This window comes from Budorcas taxicolor, chromosome 8 (assembly GCF_023091745.1).
Source record: "Budorcas taxicolor isolate Tak-1 chromosome 8, Takin1.1, whole genome shotgun sequence".
Classification (NCBI taxonomy): domain Eukaryota; kingdom Metazoa; phylum Chordata; class Mammalia; order Artiodactyla; family Bovidae; genus Budorcas; species Budorcas taxicolor.
The window spans coordinates 13,617,159-13,638,947 of record NC_068917.1 but is presented as its reverse complement, the minus strand read 5'-3'; the positions used below and the strand labels follow the sequence as shown (position 1 = coordinate 13,638,947).

Genomic DNA, 21,789 nt, shown 5'->3' with positions numbered 1-21,789 from the left:
CTAATCCACATTCCTTCCTCCCCATAAAAAACTGAAGATAGTTAATGCACCTTAAAGTCTCCTCTCCCCCCGCTTTACTTTGGGAAATTGTACATATACTAACATAAAATTTGCTGTTATAACCATTTTAAAAAGTGTAGGGTTCAGTGGCATTAGTTACATTCATGGTGTTGGGCAGCCATCACCCCTATTTTCAAAACGTTTTCATCACTCCAGGCAGAAACGCAATACTTATTAAGCAGCAATTTCCAATTCCCCCATCTCCCAAGCCCGTGGTAAGTTCCAATCTACTTTCTGTCTCTATGAAATGGAATCATACAACATATGTCCTTTCGTGTCTGGCTTATTTCACTTAGCGTAATGTCTTCAAGGTTCAGCCGTGCTATACACACACGCACACACACACACACACACACACACACACACACTTTGGGGCTGTCGCCATCTTTTGGCTGTTGTCAGTGATGTTGCTATCACATTGATGGATGAATATCTGTTGAGTCTCTGCTTTCCGTTCCTTTGCGTCTGTATCCAGAAGTGAGGTTGCTGGGCTACTGGTGCTTCTGTTTCACTTTCTGAGGAATCGCCCCGTTGCTTCCTCCTGCTGCTGCACATCATGTGATTTTCCCATCAACAGTGCACAAGGGTTGTATTTTCTCCACATCCTTGTCTGTACTTATCTTCATTTTTATAACCACCCTAACGAGTGTGAAGTGGCATTGTGCTGTGGCTTTGACTTACGTTTCCTTAATGACTAAACTGACATTGAACATCTTTTCGTGTGCTTTCTTTGTGTGGATCTTTTTTTCAAAAGAGTCTGTTCAAGTCCTTTGCTCATTTTGTGTTAGGGTCATTATCTTTCTGTCGATGAGCTGTAAGAATTTTTAATATTTGCTGGCTACTAGACTCTAAAATGATCTGTGATTTACAAATATTTTCTCCTATAGATATTCATAAAGATAGTGGTCTGTAGTTTTCTTTGTCGGGTTTGCCTGGCTTTGATATCATGGTTTTGTTAGCCTCACAGAATGAGTTAGGAAGTGTCCCTCTTCATTTTTTTGGGTTTGTTTGGGAAGGATTGGTGTTAATTGTTGGTGTTAACACACTAGGCTATCCAGTGTGTTGGTGTACATACATATTCGTATTATTATCATACTCTCATAATTCTTTTTTTTGCTGTAAAGTCAGTAATAGTGTTTCCTCTTTCATTTCTAATTTTAGCGATTTGAGTCTTTCTTTTTCCTTTGTACTTTCTTCCCCATACTTTGTATGATTTCAGTCTTTTGAAATTTATTAGTACTTGTTTTATGGTCTGATAACATGATCTGACTTGAAAAATGTTCCGTATCCTCCGTGGAAAATGTCTGTTCTGCTGTTGCTGGGTTATGTGTTCTGTTAGGTCTCATTGGTTTAAAGTGGTGTTCCAGTCCTCCATTACTGAAAATGTGTGCTGAAGACTCCCACTCTTATTGCAGAACTAAGTTTCCTTTCAGGTCTGTCCATTTTTGCCTCAGATACTTTGGGGCTCTGTTGTTAGGGGTGTATATATAATTTTTAAACCTTGATGAGCTGAACTTTTTTTTATCAATTTGTGACTATAGCCTGGCGGACCATAGTCTATGGTGTTGCAAAGAGTCAGACACGACTTAAGCAACTTAGCATAACTTACGTCCCTTAGCATAATGTCCTCAAGGTTCATCTGTGTGGTTGAAAATGGTGTATAGGTAGCTCTCCTCCTTTCTTAGGACTGAAATATATTTCAGTGTGTGATTTTTTTTTTTTTTAAACCCATTACCCACTGACAGACACTTAAGTCATTTCCATATCTTGGCTATTTGAATAATGCTACCAATAAATATGAGTGTGCCTATGTCTCCCTGTTTTTATTTCTTTGGGGTATATACCGAAGTATGGAGTTTGCTGGATAATATGGTAATTCTAAATTTGGGAGGAAGCTCCTTGTGGTTTTCCATAGTGGCTATACCACCTTCCACTTCAATAGTGGTATATATACAACACTCCTCTTTTCTTGGTATTCTCACCAGCACATGTTATCTTTCGTTGTCTTGATGGTGGTCATGAGGCTTTCACTTGCATTTCCATGATGGTTGGTGGTGTTGAACACCTTTTCATTTACTTATTGACCTTTTGGATGTCATCCTTGGAAAAAAAGGATGTTTCTTTAGTAGTTCTGCCCATTTTTAAAATCAGAGTGTTCAGCTTATGTGAGTTTTGATATATTTTGGATAAGAACCCTTTATCCAATATATGGTTTGCAGATACTTCCGTTCTGTAGGTTGCCTTTTCATTTTGCCAGTCATTTCTTCTGCAGTACAGAGGGTTTTTAGTTTGATGCAGTCCCACATGTTGGCGTTTGCTTTAGTTGTCTGTGAACCTTTAGTTCTTTGCCCATGGTTCCCCTATCTCCTTGAAGGTAATTAATAGTCAACTTTCCCTAGTAATTCCAGTGTCTAAGATACCTCATGCATAGTTTGTCAGCTTCTCTTTTTCTTGTGAATAGGCCTTCCTTTCCTGTCTTTGGTAGTGAAAAAGTGCAAGTTGCTCAGTCATGTCCAACTCTTTGGGACCCCATGGACTATACAGTCCATGGAATTCTCCAGGCCACAATACTGGAGTGGGTAGCCTTTCCCTTCTCCAGCGGATCTTTCCAACCCAGGGACCGAACCCAGGTCTCCTGCATTGCAGGCGGATTCTTTACCAGCTAAGCCACAAGGGAAGTCTTTGGTATGCTTTGCAATTTTCTATTTAGAACCACACACACTCAAGAATAATAAAAGTCAGATTCTCTCCTTCCTCAGGGATTGCCCTTGAGGGCTGAGTCATCCATTTGTATTTTTTTCAAACTGTTTTTGCAAATTCGGTATTCTTTGTTGCATGTGGTCACTGAAATTTCTGTCTCATTATCTCTGCAGTGGGCCTGTCACCTGATAGGGATTTCCTTAAAATGTCTGGACCTGAAAAAGATGGGTAGTGGATTTGTACCAGTACCTACTGTAAGATCTTCAAATCTTAAATAGATACTGTTACTGTCCACTCGCCCCAGCTGGCCACTGGAGGGTGGTAGGTGGTTCTCTCTGCTGCCCTCCTACCAAATTCAGCAGCTTCTCGCTTCATCAAGAACTCCCCTGGTTGCTGTAAGTACCTTATCAGGTTCTGGTGTCCCCAAATAGTTGGCTTTAAGTGTTTTTCCAGCCACTGGTTATTTCAGTAGAGGGACTAAATTATAGAATTTTCTACTCTATCATTTTCCTTCTTAAAATCTACCTTTAAAAAAAAAAAAAGACTATAAATAGAAAAGATCCTTCTTCCTATCTGGTCTTTAACTTCCTACCTGGTCTTTAACATGGCAGTCTTTAACTTCTGCAGAAACGCACTGATGATCTGGGGCATAAACAAAGTAGTGGGAAGGATCTGTGACCTAGCAGACTTTCTGTGCTGGTGGGAACAGAGCCACTGACTTTTGAATTGGATGATTGTAGGCCCTCCTGTGAAGTCATCAGACTCCCAGTGAAGAATAAACCCAAGAGCTATGGGATAACCCTTCAGCATCACTCTATTTTAAGTTACCACAGTAGCTTCTATTTAGTCTCTACACCTGCTTTATAAGTTCCCTGGTTTTATTCTTTCTTCATTTTCACTTTGTTGTCTTGGTATAGTCATTTCAAAACAGACAGGGGAACATTTAGGTTGCTGGGTAACTGACTGAATCTCCTCTCCTAGGATACTCTCTGATGGAGAATAAATGTGCTGTGTTAATGACTTGTGATAACCAACTGCTTTGAAGAGCTAAGATTATATATGGGTAACCTACTAAGAGTTTCTTTTTAACAGAACAGAAAAAAAAAATTATCTTTGAAAGATGCAGGGTCATTGAGTTAATTGGCTCCTTTTCAGCCAAAAGAAAAACGTTTTCAAGCAAAAAAGAAAAGGTTCAAAAGAAAAACCTTTCCCCAACTATGATATCAGTGTGTATTGTTGAAGAGCAAAATATCACCATTCGGCTAAGAGATCAATGAGATGTAATAAAATCTCATTTCAGTAGCAAATAAATGAAACTAATGAATGTATTTTCCTTGCATTAATGGTGCTAGTCATATATCAAGCACTTGCTAAATGGTTGATTAATTGAACCCAAAAGCAATTAAAAGTTTTTTGAGTTTGTTTTTATTTCACTGATTTTTTTTTCAAATTAAGTGATCATGAATCATTATCTCAATCTTTTGTATGTAATCAGGAAAATCAGAGATTTGAGTATCAAAGGATAGATTTAGCATATTTCTCACTTGTTTCAACTTTGGCTCGAGGAATATGATGTGGGCTCAATTTTAATTCAGTAAAACACAAAACTAGCTGTGAAACACAGCCCCATGTAGTAAAAAGACAAGGTAGTAAAAAAACAAAAGTAGTGTCAAAGAGCAGGAAAGAACTTCCAGGTTTCTAATTAATTTTCTTTTTCAAACATGAAAATATCTACATTATTCAGTTCAGTCGCTCAGTCATTTCCAACTCTTTGTGACCCCATGAACTGCAGCACACCAGGCTTTCCTGTCCATCACCAACTCCCAGAGCTTACTCAAACTCATGTCCATCGACTCGGTGATGTCATCCAACCATCTCATTCTCTGTTCCCTTCTCCTGCCTTCAGTCTTTCCCAGCATCAGGGTTTTTTCCAATGAGTCACTTCTTCACATCAGGTAGCCAAAATATTGGAGTTTCAGCTTCAGCATCAGTCCTTCCAATGAATATTAAGGGCTGATTTCCTTTAGAATTGACTGGTTTAATCGCCTTACAGTCCAAGGGACTCTCAAGAGTCTTCTCCAACACCACAGTTCAAAAGCATCAATTCTTCGGTGCTCAGCTTTCTTTATGGTCCAACTCTCACATCCATACATGACCATCGGAAAAACCATAGCTTTGACTAGACAGATATTTGTTGGCCAAGTAATGTCTCTGCTTTTTAATATGCTATCTAGGTTGGTCATAGCCTTTCTTCCAAGGAGCAAGCGTCTTTTAATTTCATGGCTGCAGTCACCATCTGCAGTGATTTTGGAGGCCCAAAAAATAAAGTCTGTCACTGTTTCCATTGTTTCCCCATCTATTTGCCATGAAGTGATGGAACCAGATGCCATGATCTTCGTTTTCTGAATGTTGAGCTTTAACCCAACTTTTTCACTCTTCTCTTTCACTTTCATCAAGAGGCTCTTTAGTCCTTCTTAGCTTTCTGCCATAAGAGTGGTGTCATCTGCATATCTGAAGTTATTGATATTTCTCCTGGCAGTCTTGATTCCAGCTTGAGCTTCATCCAGCCCAGCATTTCGCATGATGTACTCTGCATATAAGTTAAATAAGCAGGACGACAATATATAGCCTTTACGTACTCCTTTCCCGATTTGGAACCAGTCTGTTGTTCCATGTACAGCTTATAACTGTTGCTTGTTGACCTGCATACAGATTTCTCAGGAGGCAGGTCAGGTGGTCTGGTACTACCATTGCTTTAAGAATTTTTCACAGTTTGTTGTGATCTACACAGTCAAAGGCTTTGGCATAGTCAATAAAGCAGATGTTTTTCTGGAGCTCTCTTGCTTTTTTGATGATCCAGCAGATGTTTGCAATTTGATCTCTGGTTTCTCTGCCCTTTCTAAATCCAGCTTGAACATCTGGAAGTTCACGGTTCATGTATTTCTGAAGCCTGGCTTGGAGAATTTTGAGCATTACTTTGCTAGCATGTGAGATGAGTGCAATTGTGCGGTAGTTTGAACATTCTTTGATATTGCCTTTCTTTGGGATTGGAATGAAAACTGACCTTTTCCAGTCCTGTGGCCATTGCTGAGTTTTCCAAAGTTGCTGGCATGTTGAGTGCAGCATTTTCACAGCATCATCTTTTAGGATTTGGAATAGCTCAGTTGGAATTCCATCACCTCCACTAGTTTACTCATACTCATATTCTGCAAAGAATATAATCAGTCTGATTTCAGTATTGACGATCTGGTGATGTCCATGTGTAGAGTCTTCTCTTGTGTTATTGGAAGAAGGTGTTTGCTATGACCAGTGTATTCTCTTGGCAAAACTCTGTTAGCCTTTGTCGTACTTCATTTTGTACTCCAAGGCCTAATTTGCCTATTATTGCATGTATCTCTTGACTTCCTACTGTTGCATTCCAGTCCCCTATAATGAAAAGGACATCTTTTTGGGTGTTAGTTCTAGAAGGTCTTGTAGGTCTTCATAAGCTGTTCAACTTCAGCTTCTTCAGCATTACTGGTTGGGGCATAGACTTGGATTACTGTGGTATTGAATGGTTTGCCTTGGAAACAGAGATCATTCTGTCATTTTTGAGATTGTACCCAAGTACTGCATTTCGGACTCCTTTTGCTATAAAGTCTCCTCCATTTCTTCTAAGGGATTCTTGCCCACAGTAGTAGATATAATGGTCATCTGAGTTAAATTCACCCATTCCAGTCCATTTTAGTTCACTGATTCCAAAAATATCGATGTTCACTCTTGGCATCTCCTGTTTGACCACTTCCAATTTACCTTGATTCATGGACCTAACGTTCCAGGTTCCTCTTCAGTATTTCCTTCATGGCATTAGACTGTCCTTCCATCACCAGTACATCCACAACTGGGTGTTATTTTTGCTTTGGCTCCATCTCTTTATTCTTTCTGGAGTTATTTTTCCACTGTTCTTCAGTAGCATATTGGGCACCTACCGTTATTATTAGGCCAGAGTTTTTCTTGCCTTGAAGAAGTCCAGGAGATAAAACCCAGTATACACTCAAAAGAGGAAGAAATTGTTTAATTGGTCAGACATTTATTAAGTCACATTACAAATTTCATGTTCTTTCTATGTCCAGTTGGAATCTCTAACCCAAGTTTCCCCATTTCCATATGCATGAAAGATTGATTTATTTCCCCATTTAAATAAGCATTCATGTAGGTCAAATAACTTAATCTTACCTCTCTTTTTCATTTTTAAAAGTTGACAGTAAGCTGTAATAAGTAGACAGCAAAGTTCATTAAGTGCTAAAAAATGAATTGTTTAACCAATCCTCATTTAGGTCAAGAACAGAACCAACATCCAATACCCTTGTTAACCCCACCCAGTCTTAGTCCCTGTCTCTCCCCTTGCTTTCCTCCTTCCCTCAGGAGCCTCTTTTTTCCTATTTTCTTGGATGTTTCTTTATATTCTACTCCCTAATTATGAATCATTTATATATATAGTTTTGTGTTTAATTTTAGATAAGTGAGATCATTTTGGTGCATTTTTGTTCTGGTTATTTTGGTGTAACATTGTGAGATTGGGTCACATGGTATGTGGCAATGTTCATTCATTTTCACTGATAGGCAGGATTCCATTATACAAATATGTCACAGTTTACCTGTCTTACTCTTGCTGGATATGTGGTTAGTTTCCAGTTGGGGTGGCCCATAAACACACATCTATTTGGAATATATACCCAGGAATGGCATTGTTGGATTTCAGGGAATATATATGTTCAACTGTAAGAGTCTCCAAAGTAGTTTTCCAAAGTGCTAACATTTTTCACTCGTATTAGAATGTCAGTTGTTCAATATGATGTGTTTATAGTGGTGTTTCTTCATAGTTTTAATTTGCATTCCCTGATGACTAATGAAGTTGACTACCTTTTCATCAGATGTTCTTTTTTCTGAAGTGTCTGTGTATGAGATATATTTTTTTCAAAAATCTACAAGATATTGTTATTACTACTGTTATAATTACTGTTAGGTACAGTCAATATTCATTTAGATTTACTAGTGTATTTGCCACTTTCTTTGTTCTTTAGTCCTTGCTGCATCTATCTAAGGGTAGTTTATTCACCTTCACTGATATATAGGATTCCATGATGTAGATATATCACAATTTACTTGTTTTACTGCTGATGAGTATTTATTTGGGTAATTTGCCAATATTGTTTTCTTTGTACCTGGAGAATTTATTCTAGTAAAGTTCTGTTGGTAGCAAATTATTCTAATTGTATGAAATATTGTATTCTGGTTATTCTCGAAGTAAGTTTCAGTGAGTCTAGCATGGGGCTTGGATTTTCTTTCAGCTCCTTGAAGCTGTCTTTCCACTGTTTTCTGCAGTCAGATATCTGTCTTTGAGGATCTTCTCTGGCTGCTTTTATGATTATGTTTTTTAAGTATCTTTATTTTTAGATTGTCTTTATTTTCTCTAGTTTTGCTATGATTCTAGATGTGCATTTCATCTTCTTGGGATGGCTTAGGTTTCATTGAGTTTCTTTCATTGGTGGCTGACTTTTTAAGTTCCAAGTAATTTTCGTTCTCTGATTCTATCCCATTGTCCCCCGCCTCCCCCACATCCTGGGACTCCAACTAAACATGTTAGACCTACTCATTGTACCCACTGTGTCTCACGTCCTGTGCCCCCACCCATTTCTCTATTTCTCCATGCTTTGTTGTTGAAGTTTCTTCTGACTTAGTGACTACGCAACAACAGTCCAAAGTTAAGTCTTGTTGGACTCTTGCAGCCTCTTCTGTCCAGGGGGTGTTCTAGGCAAGAATCCTGGAGCGGGGTGCCATTTCATTCTCCAGGGGATCTTCCACTTTACTGATTAAGTCTAACCTGCCATTAAACTCGTCCATTGATGCCTTAGTTCTTAATTCTCGGATTTCTGGTATCTTTTTCAACTCTGTTACATCATGTTTTATAGTTTCTCATATTTTTTAAACATTAACTCCAGCATCCATCTCCATGTATGTAGTAAGCAGAACTTTTCTACAGTCTGTGTCAGATAATTTCAAATGCAGAGTCTCTGCAGTCCCTTTTCTTTTGTTGTCTTGTCTTGGTGTGTACCTACCTCACTGTTTTATTATTTGCTGAGCATTTTATGAGAGAATTTGCTTTCAGGAATACTTTAAGACCTCGGTGATGGGTGCTCTTCACCTTCCTTGTACCATAGAGACAGCTCTTCGTGGAGGGAAGAGAGATAACAGGGTATTGCAGCTGATGCCTCTGGTAGCCATGTGCCTCATCCCATTCTTCTTGCCTCCAGCCGGCCTTTGTGGATCCAGCTGCCCTTTCTGGGTTGGCATCACCCACTGAGGCAGAAAAGGCTCCACTCCCTTCTCAGAGCTCACATATTCTCCCTATTTCCTGCCTGATCATCAGTAGCTGTTGGGTATTTTTCTAGTGGAAGCATTTTTGGTTTTGTGGACATTTTTTAATTGTCTGCAGCTAAAAAGTTGGTCCTAGCCATTTAGTCTGCCACAAGCCTGACGTCACCTTTTCTATAAGCTTAAATACTCCTAGGGCTTCCCAGGCGGTGTCAGTGGTAAAAAAAAAAAACCCACCTGCCAATGCAAGAAAATGTTAGAGATGTAGGTTCATTCCCTAGGTCGGGAAGATTCCCTGGAGAAGGGAATGGCAACCCACTCCAGTGTTCTTGCCTGGAGAATCCTGTGGACAGAGGAGCCTGGCGGGCTACAGTCCGTGGGGGTCTCAAAGAGTTGGACACGACTGAAGCGACTCAGCACACACTCCTGCCTGGTCTCCTCATCCTGTAGCCTCTAGTTTACATCAGTGTTCCATCTTTGTTGCTTTTCTCCCCCAAATCTCTATATCATGTGTCTCTTCATTTTAAAAAGGGTGACGACATTTATCAAAATTATTTAAACGGTACACCCTTTCCAGTAGCTCTCACGTGTGTAAGAGCCTCGTCTGTTAACACAGGCAGGCAGTACAAAACTGTGTTACCAGAACCGTGTATGTAATTATTCTGTTTTTCACTGAGCCCTTGTTAGTGAAATGGAAATAAACCACTGTGTTAAACAAACATGGTGACCTTATCAAACAGAGGGCAGCGAGAAACTGGACACAGAGAAGCTAAGGTGATTGCGACAAGTCAGCTGTCCTTTCTCTGCTGGAATAAAAACGGATGTGCCGTTGTTATCAGGGCTGACGAGACATTCACAGCCGAGAGCAGGGGAAGCGGGCTCGGCATCACCCACAACACAGGCGCCGGGGCTCCTTGGGAACACGCTGCTCGCCATGGAGTCAAGCTGGCTCTGAGTTACGGCTCCTATACTTCCCAGGTGTGTGACCTGGAGGTAGGGCGCTTTCTGCACCTCTCGCGCCTCCCGGGATAGTAACCTCAGTCTCGCTGGTGTGTGCCGAGCATCTAGCGTGCGTGCCTGGCGTGGATGTGAGGGCTCCAAACAGAGTGGCCTCCTCTAGCTTTATAATCTACAGTCACTCAGCTCTACAGTTGTTGCTGCTTTTATTTTGCGATGGAGTTAGTCAGAATTGTGATTGTGTAACTGATTGTGAATCTGACAAGCGGGGTTGAGGCTCATTTCCTGCTTCTGACTTATTTTCTCTTTTAAAGGAAAAATGTGTTTATTTTCATCTTCTATACTTTGGTATTGGATTTACCCCTTAGAGAGAAAGGGCTGTAGTAACATGGAGAAGCAGAGTGTTGAAGCCTAATCAGGTATCACCTTGACTAGTTGACTTCTTTTGCCTGCTTCCTCTATTTATGTAAAAATAGAATGCCTTTTTTTTCTAATACACATCAGTAGAATTTAAGGGCTTACCTGGTGGTGCTAGTGGTAAAGAGTCTGTCTGCCAATGCAGGAAACTCGGGTTCAGTCCCTGGGTTGGGAAGATCCCCTGGAGAAGGGAATGGCAACCTACTCCAGTATTCTGGCCTGGAGAATCCCATGGACCGAGGCCCGAGAAGCCTGGCGGGCTATAGTCTCTGGGGTCATAGAGAGTCAGACACGGCTAAGCACACACAGCACAGAATTTGAGTAAACAGTGAGGTTTGTTCCATTTTCATCTTTGATTTCACCTTTTTAAGGTTGTGTGATTCCCTCCCTCCCCCTTTATTAAACAGCACTGATCAGCTCACAGTTAAGCTGCTCTGTGGCCGGTGGCTGAGGCAGTTGGTCTGTACATTTGGGGTAATTTCCTTTCTTTCATCAACACTTAGAGTAGCTGAAACTGTGTTAAGCTAAAATGGTACACATGTTTCAAAGAAAGGGAGAGGCGATGTGGAAGCAGAGGCGTTTTTGTCCACCTTGAGGGGCTGGAGGCTCGAAGGCATCTGGTGTCATTTCCTTCTCCACGAGATCCTCCCAGCTCAGGGATCAAGCCTATGTCTCCTGCATCGGCAAGCGGATTATTTACCACTGCACCACCTGGGAAGCCCACGCAGCCCCAGGCTGAGGGTTTAATCAAAGCAAAGGACTCTGCTGGCTCTGGGTGGGATGAGAGGAGCAGAGGGCGGTCAGGTCAGTACTTGGTGGGAACCTGTTTCTGCATTGTGGCCTCTGGGCTTATTGCTCCAAGGCCGACTGCCAAGAGCACCCAGCTCCCAGTAAACCTGGGGGAAATGCCTCCAGTTCGTGGGCTGCCCCCTCCTCTCTGTCCTGGAGGCTCTGCTGCCAGCCGTGGGTTCTGTCAACCAGGCTCCCTGAGGTCAGCTGCACAGAGGTCACCCCTGCTCACCCGCCAGCCCAGGGACTGGCAGAGCCGCACACAGACCACTGGGTAGAGAACTCGCTTGCTTTGGAGACAGCCCGTTGCCTGTCTGTCCTCAAGGGCAGAAGCCTGTGAGACAGCTGCTCACGTCAGTCCAGGAGCTCGGCTGACGTCAGCTGTGAGATGTAATTGCTTTTTCTTGGCCGTCTCACAAGAGGAAAGTTACTGTGACGAGGAGCCTTGCTAACCAAGGAGAGCAGAAGGGGCAGAGCATGGCCTCCACCCACCGCAGTGATGGTGCGTTTTCCCTTCTAACCTGGCTGAGAATGCTAATACTTTTTCCAGCCTGTTCTGCAGAGGGTAGAAACAGAGGAAAATCTCTCTTTCAAGAAACAGGAGGCACAGAGAGATACAAATGGGGAATATTTTTGTTTAAGTAAGAGGTGAGAGTCCAGGCTGGCTAAAGATGAAACTTCTCTCCCCAAAATACTGACAGCTTCCCTGGTGGGCCGGAAGTAGACTTCCCATCTCAGTGCTGATGTTACTGAAAACAAGGACCGGAGCTTGAAAATGTGCTGCTGCTGCTAAGTCGCTGCATGTCCGACTCTGTGCAACTCTGTAGACAGCAGCCTACCAGGCTCCTCCAGCCATGGGATTTTCCAGGCAAGAACACTGGCGTGGGTTGCCACTGCCTCCTCTGTGAAAATGTGCCTTTCCTTCAAAAAGATACATAGCAAGCAAAGCCTGAATGTCTCTCCTCCCTCAAGTTGGTAATAGTTTCCAGGCCCCGTCTTCTGTATGAGGGCAGAAGCTGGGAACTGGGGAGTCTGTACTCAGTGGGACTTTTGTTGTTGTTGTTACACTGGGTCTCAGTTACAGCAAAGGCTTCTCTCTAGTTGTGGCACGCAGGCTTAGTTGCACCATGGCATGTGGGATCTTAGTTCCCTGACCAGGGATCCAGCCCACATCCCCTGCATTGGAAGATGGATTCTCAGCCACTAGACCCCAGGGGAGTCCCTCGTGGGACTCTTTACTGAGGAGTGCTGAGTTGTACCCCAGTAAAGCTGTTCGTTAACCAGCACACTTGGAGTGTGCCAGATCACGGAACTTTGTGGTTGTCCAGGGGTTGTTGAATCCCTGCTGCGTGTAAGGAGCAGCTTCTCTCTCACCTCTGCAGCTATTTATGGTGGACAGATGTAGGCGGGGGCATGCCTGGGGAAGTAAAGCTCTCTGACAAGCTGCACATCCTCAGCCTGGACTGTAGCCTGCCAGGCTCCTCTGTCCCGGGGATTCTTCAGGCATGAATACAGGAGTGGATTGCCATGCCCTCCTCCAGGGGATCTTCCCGACTCAGGGCTCGAACCTGCACCTCTTACGTCTCCTGCATTGGCAGGCACATTCTTTACCACCCGTGCCACGTGGGAAGCCCTCAATCTGGTTATAACTGGTAAAGAGGATGGTAAAGATCACCGTCATCTTTATTTGAAAGAGGAGATTTAAACTTGATTCCATCTGCTGTGGTAGGTTGCTTCCATGTCCTGGCTATTATAAACAATGCTGCGATGAACATTGGGGTACACGTGTCCCTTTCAGTTCTGGTTTCCTCCGTGTATATGCCCAGCAGTGGGATTGCTGGGTCATAAGGCAGTTCTCTTTCCAGTTTTTTAAGGAATCTCCACGTTGTTCTCCATAGTGGCTGTACTAGTTTGCATTTCCACCAACAGTGTAAGAGGGTTCCCTTTTCTCCACACCCTCTCCAGCATTTATTGCTTGTAGACTTTTGGATCGCAGCCATTTGACTGGTGTGAAATGGTACCTCATTGTGGTTTTGATTTGCATTTCTCTGATAATCAGTGATGTTGAGCATCTTTTCATGTGTTTGTTACCAATACAGTATTGTAAAGTAAAATAAAGTAAAATTAAAAAATAAATTAAAAAACTTGATTCCAGTGACTGAGCTGAGCAGAATCAAAAGGAAACATTAAACCTATCTTGTGACTTCATGTAGGTAGGAAGCTAGAAGCACAGAAGTCTGATGGATGAGTTGATCATTGTTGAAGCTGGGTGCTAGGCATTTGGAGGTTCAGTCTAATATCACCTCTACTTCTGTTGTTTGAAATTCTCCATAATAGATTGCTTTAAGCCCATGGGAAATGACATCTGTTTTGTAAAATTAGAAGTATAAAAAGCCAACCTCACACCAGTCAGAACAGCTATCATTAAAAAGTCTACAAATAATGAATGCTGGAGAGGATGCGGAGGAAAGGGAACCCTCCTACACTGCTGGTGGGAATGTAAGCTGGTGCAGCCACTCTGGAGAACAGTATGGCAGTTCCTTAAAAAACTAAAAATAGAGTTACCATATGATCCTTCAGTCCCACTCCTGGGTGTATATCTAGAGAAAACTAATTTGAAAAGATACATGAGGCCCAATATTCACTGTAGCACTATAGCCAAGACATAGAAGCAACCTAAATGTCTGTTGACAGATGAATGTATGGGGAGTGTGTGTGACTATATACAAATACACATTCACTCACATACATACAATAGAATATTAGCCATAAAAAAGAATGAAATATTGCCTTTTGCAGCAACATGGATGGATCTATATAGATGATTGTACTAAGTGAAATCAGAAAGATACCACTTATATGTGAAATTTTTAAAAAATGATACAAATGAACTTATTTACAAAACAGAAATAGACTCACAGAGAAAACAAATGTGTGGTTACTAAGGGGGGAAGGGATAAAGTAGGAATATGGGATTAACAGATACACACTACTATATTTAAAAGAGATATCCAACAAGGACCTACTGTACCGCACAGGGAACTGTACTCAACATCTTGTATGTGTGTATTTATAACTGAATCACTTCACTGGATACTTGAGACTAACACAATACTACAAATTAACTGTACTTCAGTTTTCTAAAAAATCCAGTTATATTTCTGAAAATTTTAGGGGATGTTTTTATTAGCTAGCAATAATTGTATAAATCAGGGAGCTACTGTTTAATAGATGCAGACTTTCAGTTTTACTGCTGTAGACTGGATGGTGGTGAGGGTTGAACAACAGTATGAAGCTCCTTAATGCCAGTAAACTGTACAGTTAAAAATGGTTAAAATGATAAGTTTGTCTTATGTGTTATTACAGTGCCCCAAAGTACCAAACAAAATGGCTTACACCAAACAGAAAACATTTTTCACAACAGCTTCCTCGGTAAACAGCTTTAAGATTGGCTACTTCATGATTCAACAGCATCAGAAAGGACCCAGGTTGTCTTCAGCTGCCCACTCTGCCAGCCTCCACCCACCTGCTTCGTCCTTAGCCAACTCCCTCGTAAGCTACCTGCCCCAGCCAGAAATTTCTTTCTAACAGACTCGCAGATACAGAGAACACACTGGTGGTCACCACTGGGGAGAGGCAGAGTAGGGGTAGGGAACTAGGAGGCACAAAGCACCACATATGGAATGAATGAGCTACAGGAGTATATTGTATACCGCAGAGCGTATGGCCAACATTTTATCATAGCTTTAAATGGAATACGGTTTAAGAATTTTGAGTCACTGTGTTGTACGTGTGCAACTGGTATTATGAATCAGCTATACTTCAATTAAGAAAAAAGGAAAATGAATTTCTTTCCAAAAGAACATACATGAAAAGAGACCATCTAAGAGCAAGAAAGGCTTCCAGAACCATCACATATCACTCAGCATCCCCACTTGAATGTCTTAACAGCCATTTCACCTGCAGCACAGCCAAAGCCAAGCTCCTGGTGTCCTCCCCACTGCTCCTCCCAGCATCTTCCAACCTCACTAACTGGCAATCCATTCTTTCTCCAGATCTATCCTTATTCAGCCAAAAACCTTAGAGTCATCTTAGGCCCCTCTCTTCACATCCTTCAGCAGATTCTTCTAGCTCTCCCTTTTAAGTATTTCAAGATTCCGCCACTCTTCACCACTATGATTCTTCTTTGAGCCACCTCCATCTCTTACCTGGATTGTTGCGATAGCTTCTTAACTGGTCTCCCTGTTTCTGCCCTTGGTTGTGTGTATATGTGCTTAGTTGCTCAGTTCAGTCACTCAGTCTTGTCCAACTCTCTGCGACCCCATGGGCTGTAGCCCACCAGCCTCCCCTGTCCATGGGATTTCCCAGGGAGGAATACTGGAGTGGGTTGCCGTTTCCTCCTCCAGGGGATCTTTCCGACCCAGGGATTGAACCCTGGTCTCCTGCATTGCAGTTGATTCTTTTACTGTCTGAGCCACCAGAGAAGCCAACCCCTGCCCTTGGTTACTGAACAAATACCTGTAGGCTTTGCTCTGGGTACTAGCAATTCTGCAGGTTAAAAACCCTGCCCTCCTGGAACTTTCCTTCTGTTCTCAAACTAGCATTCAGAGCCACCTCTTTCAAAGGTAAGTCAGTCATGTCACTTTTCTGGTCAGAATCCTTAATTTATGCTACAGTCTGTGCGTTGCAGCTGGAGTGAGGAGAAGCTCGCTTTAATCTTAGGGTGCCTCTGCCAAACGCTGTCATGTCACAGAGCAAAGTTCAGTTTGAATGCAAACTTTAAAGTGGAAGAAAGGATGACAGAAGTCATTTCCAGCATGTTTGTGTGTTTCTAGGATTCTAGAAACAGAAAGCTCTGCATTGAATGACTTCAGAGACATCAGTGTGATACACTGATCCCTCTGGTAATGGTTTCTTAGCCACCTACCTCTCATCCTTTTTCCTTATATTGTTGAATTCTTTATATAAATAGAGCTGTCAAAACTCATGGAACATCTATTAAATGGATGTACACCCTCATGGGATTTTTTTAATCAAACTATAACGTACATGAATAAAGTACAGTGTTTTCAGTATACCATGTAATTTGTGTGTATGCGTAAGTTCCCATGTATTAAATAACTTCTAACCCAGATCAAGATACACCATTTTCAGCATTCCAGAACACTCCCTTGTTCCGTCTGTCAATCCTTATTGTCTTCCAAATATAACCAGTATTCTGACCTTTATCACCATAAAATTCATTTTGTCTGTTTCTGAACTTTTCGTTGATGGACTCATATCTAGTTTCTTTTGTGCAAAATTAGATCTGTGCGATTCATCCATGGTGTCGGAGGTAGCTCTAGTTTCTGCTTTCCTGTTGCCGTATTAGCATTCCATTGTGTGAACATCCTGTACTTTATCCATTCTACTAGTGATCGATATTTGGATTATTTCCTGTTTTGGATGTTATGAGTATCCTGTCTTTTGTTGGCTATAAGTATTTGTTTCTCTTTTCACTCTGGGAATGTGATTGCTGGGACATAGGACCTGCTTACAGATACAGAACTTTAGGAGATAATGCAAACGCTAAAGTGGATGGAGGAGCCTGGTGGGCTGCAGTCCATGGGGTCAATAAGAGTCGGACACGACTGAGCGACTTCACTTTCACTTTTCACTCTCATGCCTTGGAGAAGGAAATGGCAACCCACTCCAGTGTTCTTGCCTTGAGAATCCCAGGGACGGGGGAGCCTGGTGGGCTGCCGTCCATGGGGTCGCACACAGTCGGACACGCCTGAAGTGACTTAGCAGCAAAGTGTTTGTACCCTCTGAGGGGGGCTTCCCAGGTGGCGCCAGTGGTAAAGAACCCGACTGCCAATGTAGGAGGCATGAGAGACCTGAGTTCGATCCCTGGGTCAGGAAGGGCCCCTGGAGGAGAGCGTGGCGACCCACTCCAGTGTGCTCGCCTGGGGAATCCCATGGACAGGGGAGCCTGGCAGGCCACAGCCCATGGGACTGCAGAGAGCTGGACAAGACTGAAGTGACAGCACGCACACGTGCACGCACCTGCCCTCTGAGAGGCATGAGATGTCTTCCTGGACCCAGTGGCTCTGAGCAGCCTGACCCATTCATGCTTCTGTCTTCCCCCAGCTCTACCCCAAACCACAGTGTTGAACAGAAATGATGATTAGAACACAAAGACAAGGTGAAATTGTACAAGACAAAATATCAGTAATCCTGGGAAATTCTCCAGTGACCTCTTACTACATGACAATTCTGTTGTTAACCTCCATCACATCAACTTCAGTTCTGTTTTCATAATACTTGAAAGATTTTGAAAAGGGATGGGAAACAAAACACGATGGGAAGGCTGTTCCTAAATAGCAAATGTTTGGGCTAAAGAATGAGGTTAGACTGCAGAGGGCTAGCAATGGCTTGATTTCACACACAATATTGATCACTAGGAATACAACAGAGAAGGCAATGGCACCCCACTCCAGTACTCTTGCCTGGAAAATCCCATGGATGGAGGAGCCTGGTAGGCTGCAGTCCATGGGGTCGCAAAGAGTCAGACACAACTGAGCTACTTCACTTTCACTTTTCACTTTCATGCATCAGAGAAGGAAATGGCAACCCACTCCAGTGTTCTTGCCTGGAGAATCCCAGGAACAGAGGAGCCTGTTGGGCTGCCGTCTATGGGGTCGCACAGAGTTGGACATGACTGATGTGACTTAGCAGCAGCAGCAGGAATACAAAGTGACAAACAAGATACATAAAGCTTCCACCACAGGGGTAGGTCAACCAGCATCACAGTGCCCCATGGTGAGAGCTGTGGGGCAAAGCACTGAAAGGAAAAATGCCAGTGTCTTCCTTTACATTACACACAGAGTAAGACTGCAACGCTACTGACACCAGAAGTGTTTTCCATACATCACGTGATTCTGTGGCCCCAGCTGGGTGGCCTACAGTTAACTCAGTTCTCACACTAGCTCCCTGGAGATGGCGTCAGACCCCACAATTCAGTCCCCAAGACCGCCCCCACTTTGGATGCGAATCGCAAGTCTAGGTGTCAGCGTGCCTCTGGCCAACCAGTTCCAGATCAGAGGATCCCACGCCCCTTCCCAGGGTTTAATTCATTTGCTAGAGGGCACAGCATGGGCCAAGCCTGGAAGCTAGGTAAAGAGCCAGACATACAGGGAACTTAAAACTTCACCAAGGCTGAAGCATAGTGTTTCCAGGGAGAATAGTAGCAAGAGATGAAGCTAGAAAAACCATCAGATACCAGATCATTCAAAGTTTTAAAATAATAACAGCAGCCAGTGTTTCAGAAGAAACGACTTTCCAGACTCTTGGATTTAAGCACATCTCAAGGACCATCTCATTTACTATTCACCATCCTTAAGATGCAGGTACATTATTACAGATGATAAAATGTAGGTTCAGGGAAATTAAATAATTGGCCAAAGCCACAGCCCTTAAAACGACAGGTCTAGGCCTCAAACCCATGTCTAACTGATCAAAAGCCCATACTCTTAACCGCTCATATAGATAATTGGAGAAGGAAATGGCAACCCACACCAGTATTCTTGCCCTGAGAATCCCATGGACAGAGGAGCCTGGTGGGCTGCCGTCTGTGGGGCCGCACAGAGTAGGACACGACTGAAGTGACTTAGCAGCATATAGATAATACCACATAAACCACACTTTATCCTCCTGGGAGCTCAACTTCTTATATGTGTTCATGTTTTATTAGAGAAACACCATTTACAATAATTTTCTCAAATGGAAGTAATATGTAGATTCCTTTTCAAGAAGAAAAAGTTTACAGACCTTTAGTAGTTGACTTAAATCAGCTAATGTTCCTTAAAACGTAGGCAAATAAAAAGTCAGCATAAGTTCCTGGTGCTTAAACTGCTTGTATATCAAAATAAATACACCAAATTAATACCCCTCAAAACCTATAAAACAGGTGTAAATTAAGTACCACTGATTTAACGTCACTGACATTGTTTTGCGGAAATGGTCGCTCTGGAGGAGTGAGTGGCACTGACACGTCTCTGGGTCAGGACATCGAGGCTGTGGAGACCCCACGTCCCACACCTGTCCTCTTGTTCAGCCTCCCAGGAAACCATGACGCTGTCTGGCTTCACTTGGAGTGTGGACATCGCACACATTAGGCCCACCACTCGCCGTTCACCTGTAACATCTAAGGCCGTGCTGCGTGGTGCCCACAGGGCTGTAAACCCATCAGCTCTGCAACACAGTTTCTATGCTTTAATGCAACTTGAGTTCAGAATTCATAACAGTTCCAGACTTACTAAAATGAGATGCGATCTGGAATGGACTTTGGTCTGTGAGTGAGTGGGAGGCTGGAGGAAGACAACTCAGAGGGACGCATGTGCTGGCTGTTGAGGGCTGCTAAGGTTGCACTTGGGCTTCCCAGGCGGCAGCAGTTGTAAATAACCCGCCTAACAGTGCCGGAGACATAGGAGTTGCGGGTTCGATCCCTGGGTCGGGAAGATCCCCTGGAGGAGGAAATGGCAGCCCCCTCCAGTATTCTTGCCTGGAGAAACCCGTGGACAGAGGAGCCTGGCGGGCTACAGGCCACGGGGTCACAGAGAGTCAGACATGATTGAGTGACTTAGCACTCACACACAGTTAAGCTTAACAGACTCTGACTTCCGTTTTTTCTGCTTCTTCACAGGGGTCGGCACCAGGAACTATTACAGAAAGATTGGCTACAGATTGCAAGGTCCATACATGGTAAAGACGCTAGAGTAACACCACACCAGTCCACCTTGAGGCATCTTCTCCCTGGCAGGAAATGGATCCAGGATGTCTTGAAAACTCAGCACACAAGCTGAGCAAAGCAAACGGACCTCCCTGAGCCCCTGGCGGGAGGCTCCCCCTCGCCCTGGAGCCTGGAAACCTTGCTTAGGGCTGGGTCAGGCTTCTGCTGACCAAGCCCATGGAACCTGGACACTCAGAGCCCCCCCAACACCACCCGCTCCTGCATGTTCTCAAGACGTCACCTGTTTTCGAGGCTTAACTCCTGTATCTAGTTTCTCGGTTTTGCATGAGACTTGCAAGTGACCTAACCGTGACTCAGGCAGAGAGACAAAAAGCAAGTTAATCAGCTCATTTGGACACCACGATTCATGAACTAAAACTGGCTATGTCACTTAGGAGTAAACTTAGGGGTAGGTTATTTATATAGAGTATAGACAAAGAGTCGTGTTGGGATCATGTGAAAACTGTCAGACGTTGATCTCTGTTCTGTTACTATAATATGTACTCATTCCAGCACTAGTTTAAAAAATGAGCTTTCGTTTTAATGGCAGTCATTGTGGTTCCTGCGCTGCTGTTTGAAATAACTGTGATGGGGAGAGAACAGGTGAGGGTTCCAGCTTGAAACCAGCCTTTCTCAGTTCACAGGCTACCGTCGACAAAGGGCCATTACAGACATCCATTTATTTCAGGATTTTTATTGCCTGTACTTCCCACACACTTGACAACTGCAAAACACCATGGGTGGCACTTCCACGCAGAGAAGCGTTTGGCGTCCCTGTTGGTCCGTCCTGAGCAGGCAGTCTGCCGCACACATGTCTGAGCTTGTGTGTCCCTAAGTCAAGACACACAGACACAGCCATTCTTCCCTGCATTTTAATTCTTCCAGTTTTAAATGGAGAAAAGTCAGAGTTAAACTCATATATGAAAGTAAAAAAAAAAAAAACACTGGAAACAGGCCCAAATCTAAAAATGGGAGAAAGATTGGTTTTTTCAAAGCATCGTCTTCTGGGACTGCCTCTCTGTGACTTCCAGGTAAGCTGTTATTAAGGAGACTCAGCCTGGAGAGGGTCTGTTCTTAAGAGCATGGCTTAACCTGCATCCCTGGGATTCGGTGGCATTTTACAAAAAGTTTTACTAAAGGGAGTTGATTCCTCTAAAGGTTTGAAAAATAAAATCTTCAACACACAAGGAAGAATCATATAAGGCTTTTTCTCTCCTCTCCCTGTAAACACAGTGACATCTGCCATGAGTTTACAGGTTCGGGCTTCTTGTCTCCGGCGCTGTCCATTTCCTCCTGGGTGCTGTTTGCCATCTTGTTAAAATGCCACCAGGCAAATGGCACCGGCTCCCTTGTCGACTCGCTGCGGAACCGCAGAGGCTTTTCACGAGCGCCGTTTAGGGAATTCAGCTACTTCTTAGTTTTGAGCCAAACTGAGGACACTAGCCCCAGAGACAGCCTCTCAGATAACTGAGAAACTACCTAGGGAAGGATGGCTTTCAGTGCAGTCTTTAGAACTAACAGGTCCGCACATGCCCAGCCAGTCAGTATGGCCTGGACACCCGGGAAAGGAGTCTTACCATTGAAGGAGGACCTGCATGGGCATCACGGGAAGGGGGGCACTTAGTCATCATTTGTAATGTGGACACTCTACTTCCAGTCAGTGTGTCCTTTTCTTTACTAATTAAAGCAGACCTACAATGGATGTCAGATAGATAGGCCACAAATAAGCTGCTCTAGTTAGC

General features: G+C 43.3%; 1 protein-coding gene across 1 annotated transcript in view; it reads left to right on the top strand.

Moving 5' to 3' along the window:
- The window catches only part of ELP3 (elongator acetyltransferase complex subunit 3), a 124,639-nt gene extending 103,466 nt beyond the window's left edge, over window positions 1-21,173 (top strand). The window contains exon 15 of the mRNA XM_052644852.1: window positions 19,961-21,173. Coding sequence (XP_052500812.1) covers window positions 19,961-20,037 — 77 coding nt within the window. The 3' untranslated portion in view covers window positions 20,038-21,173. The remainder of the gene's footprint in view (window positions 1-19,960) is intronic.
- Window positions 21,174-21,789: the final 616 nt, after the last annotated feature.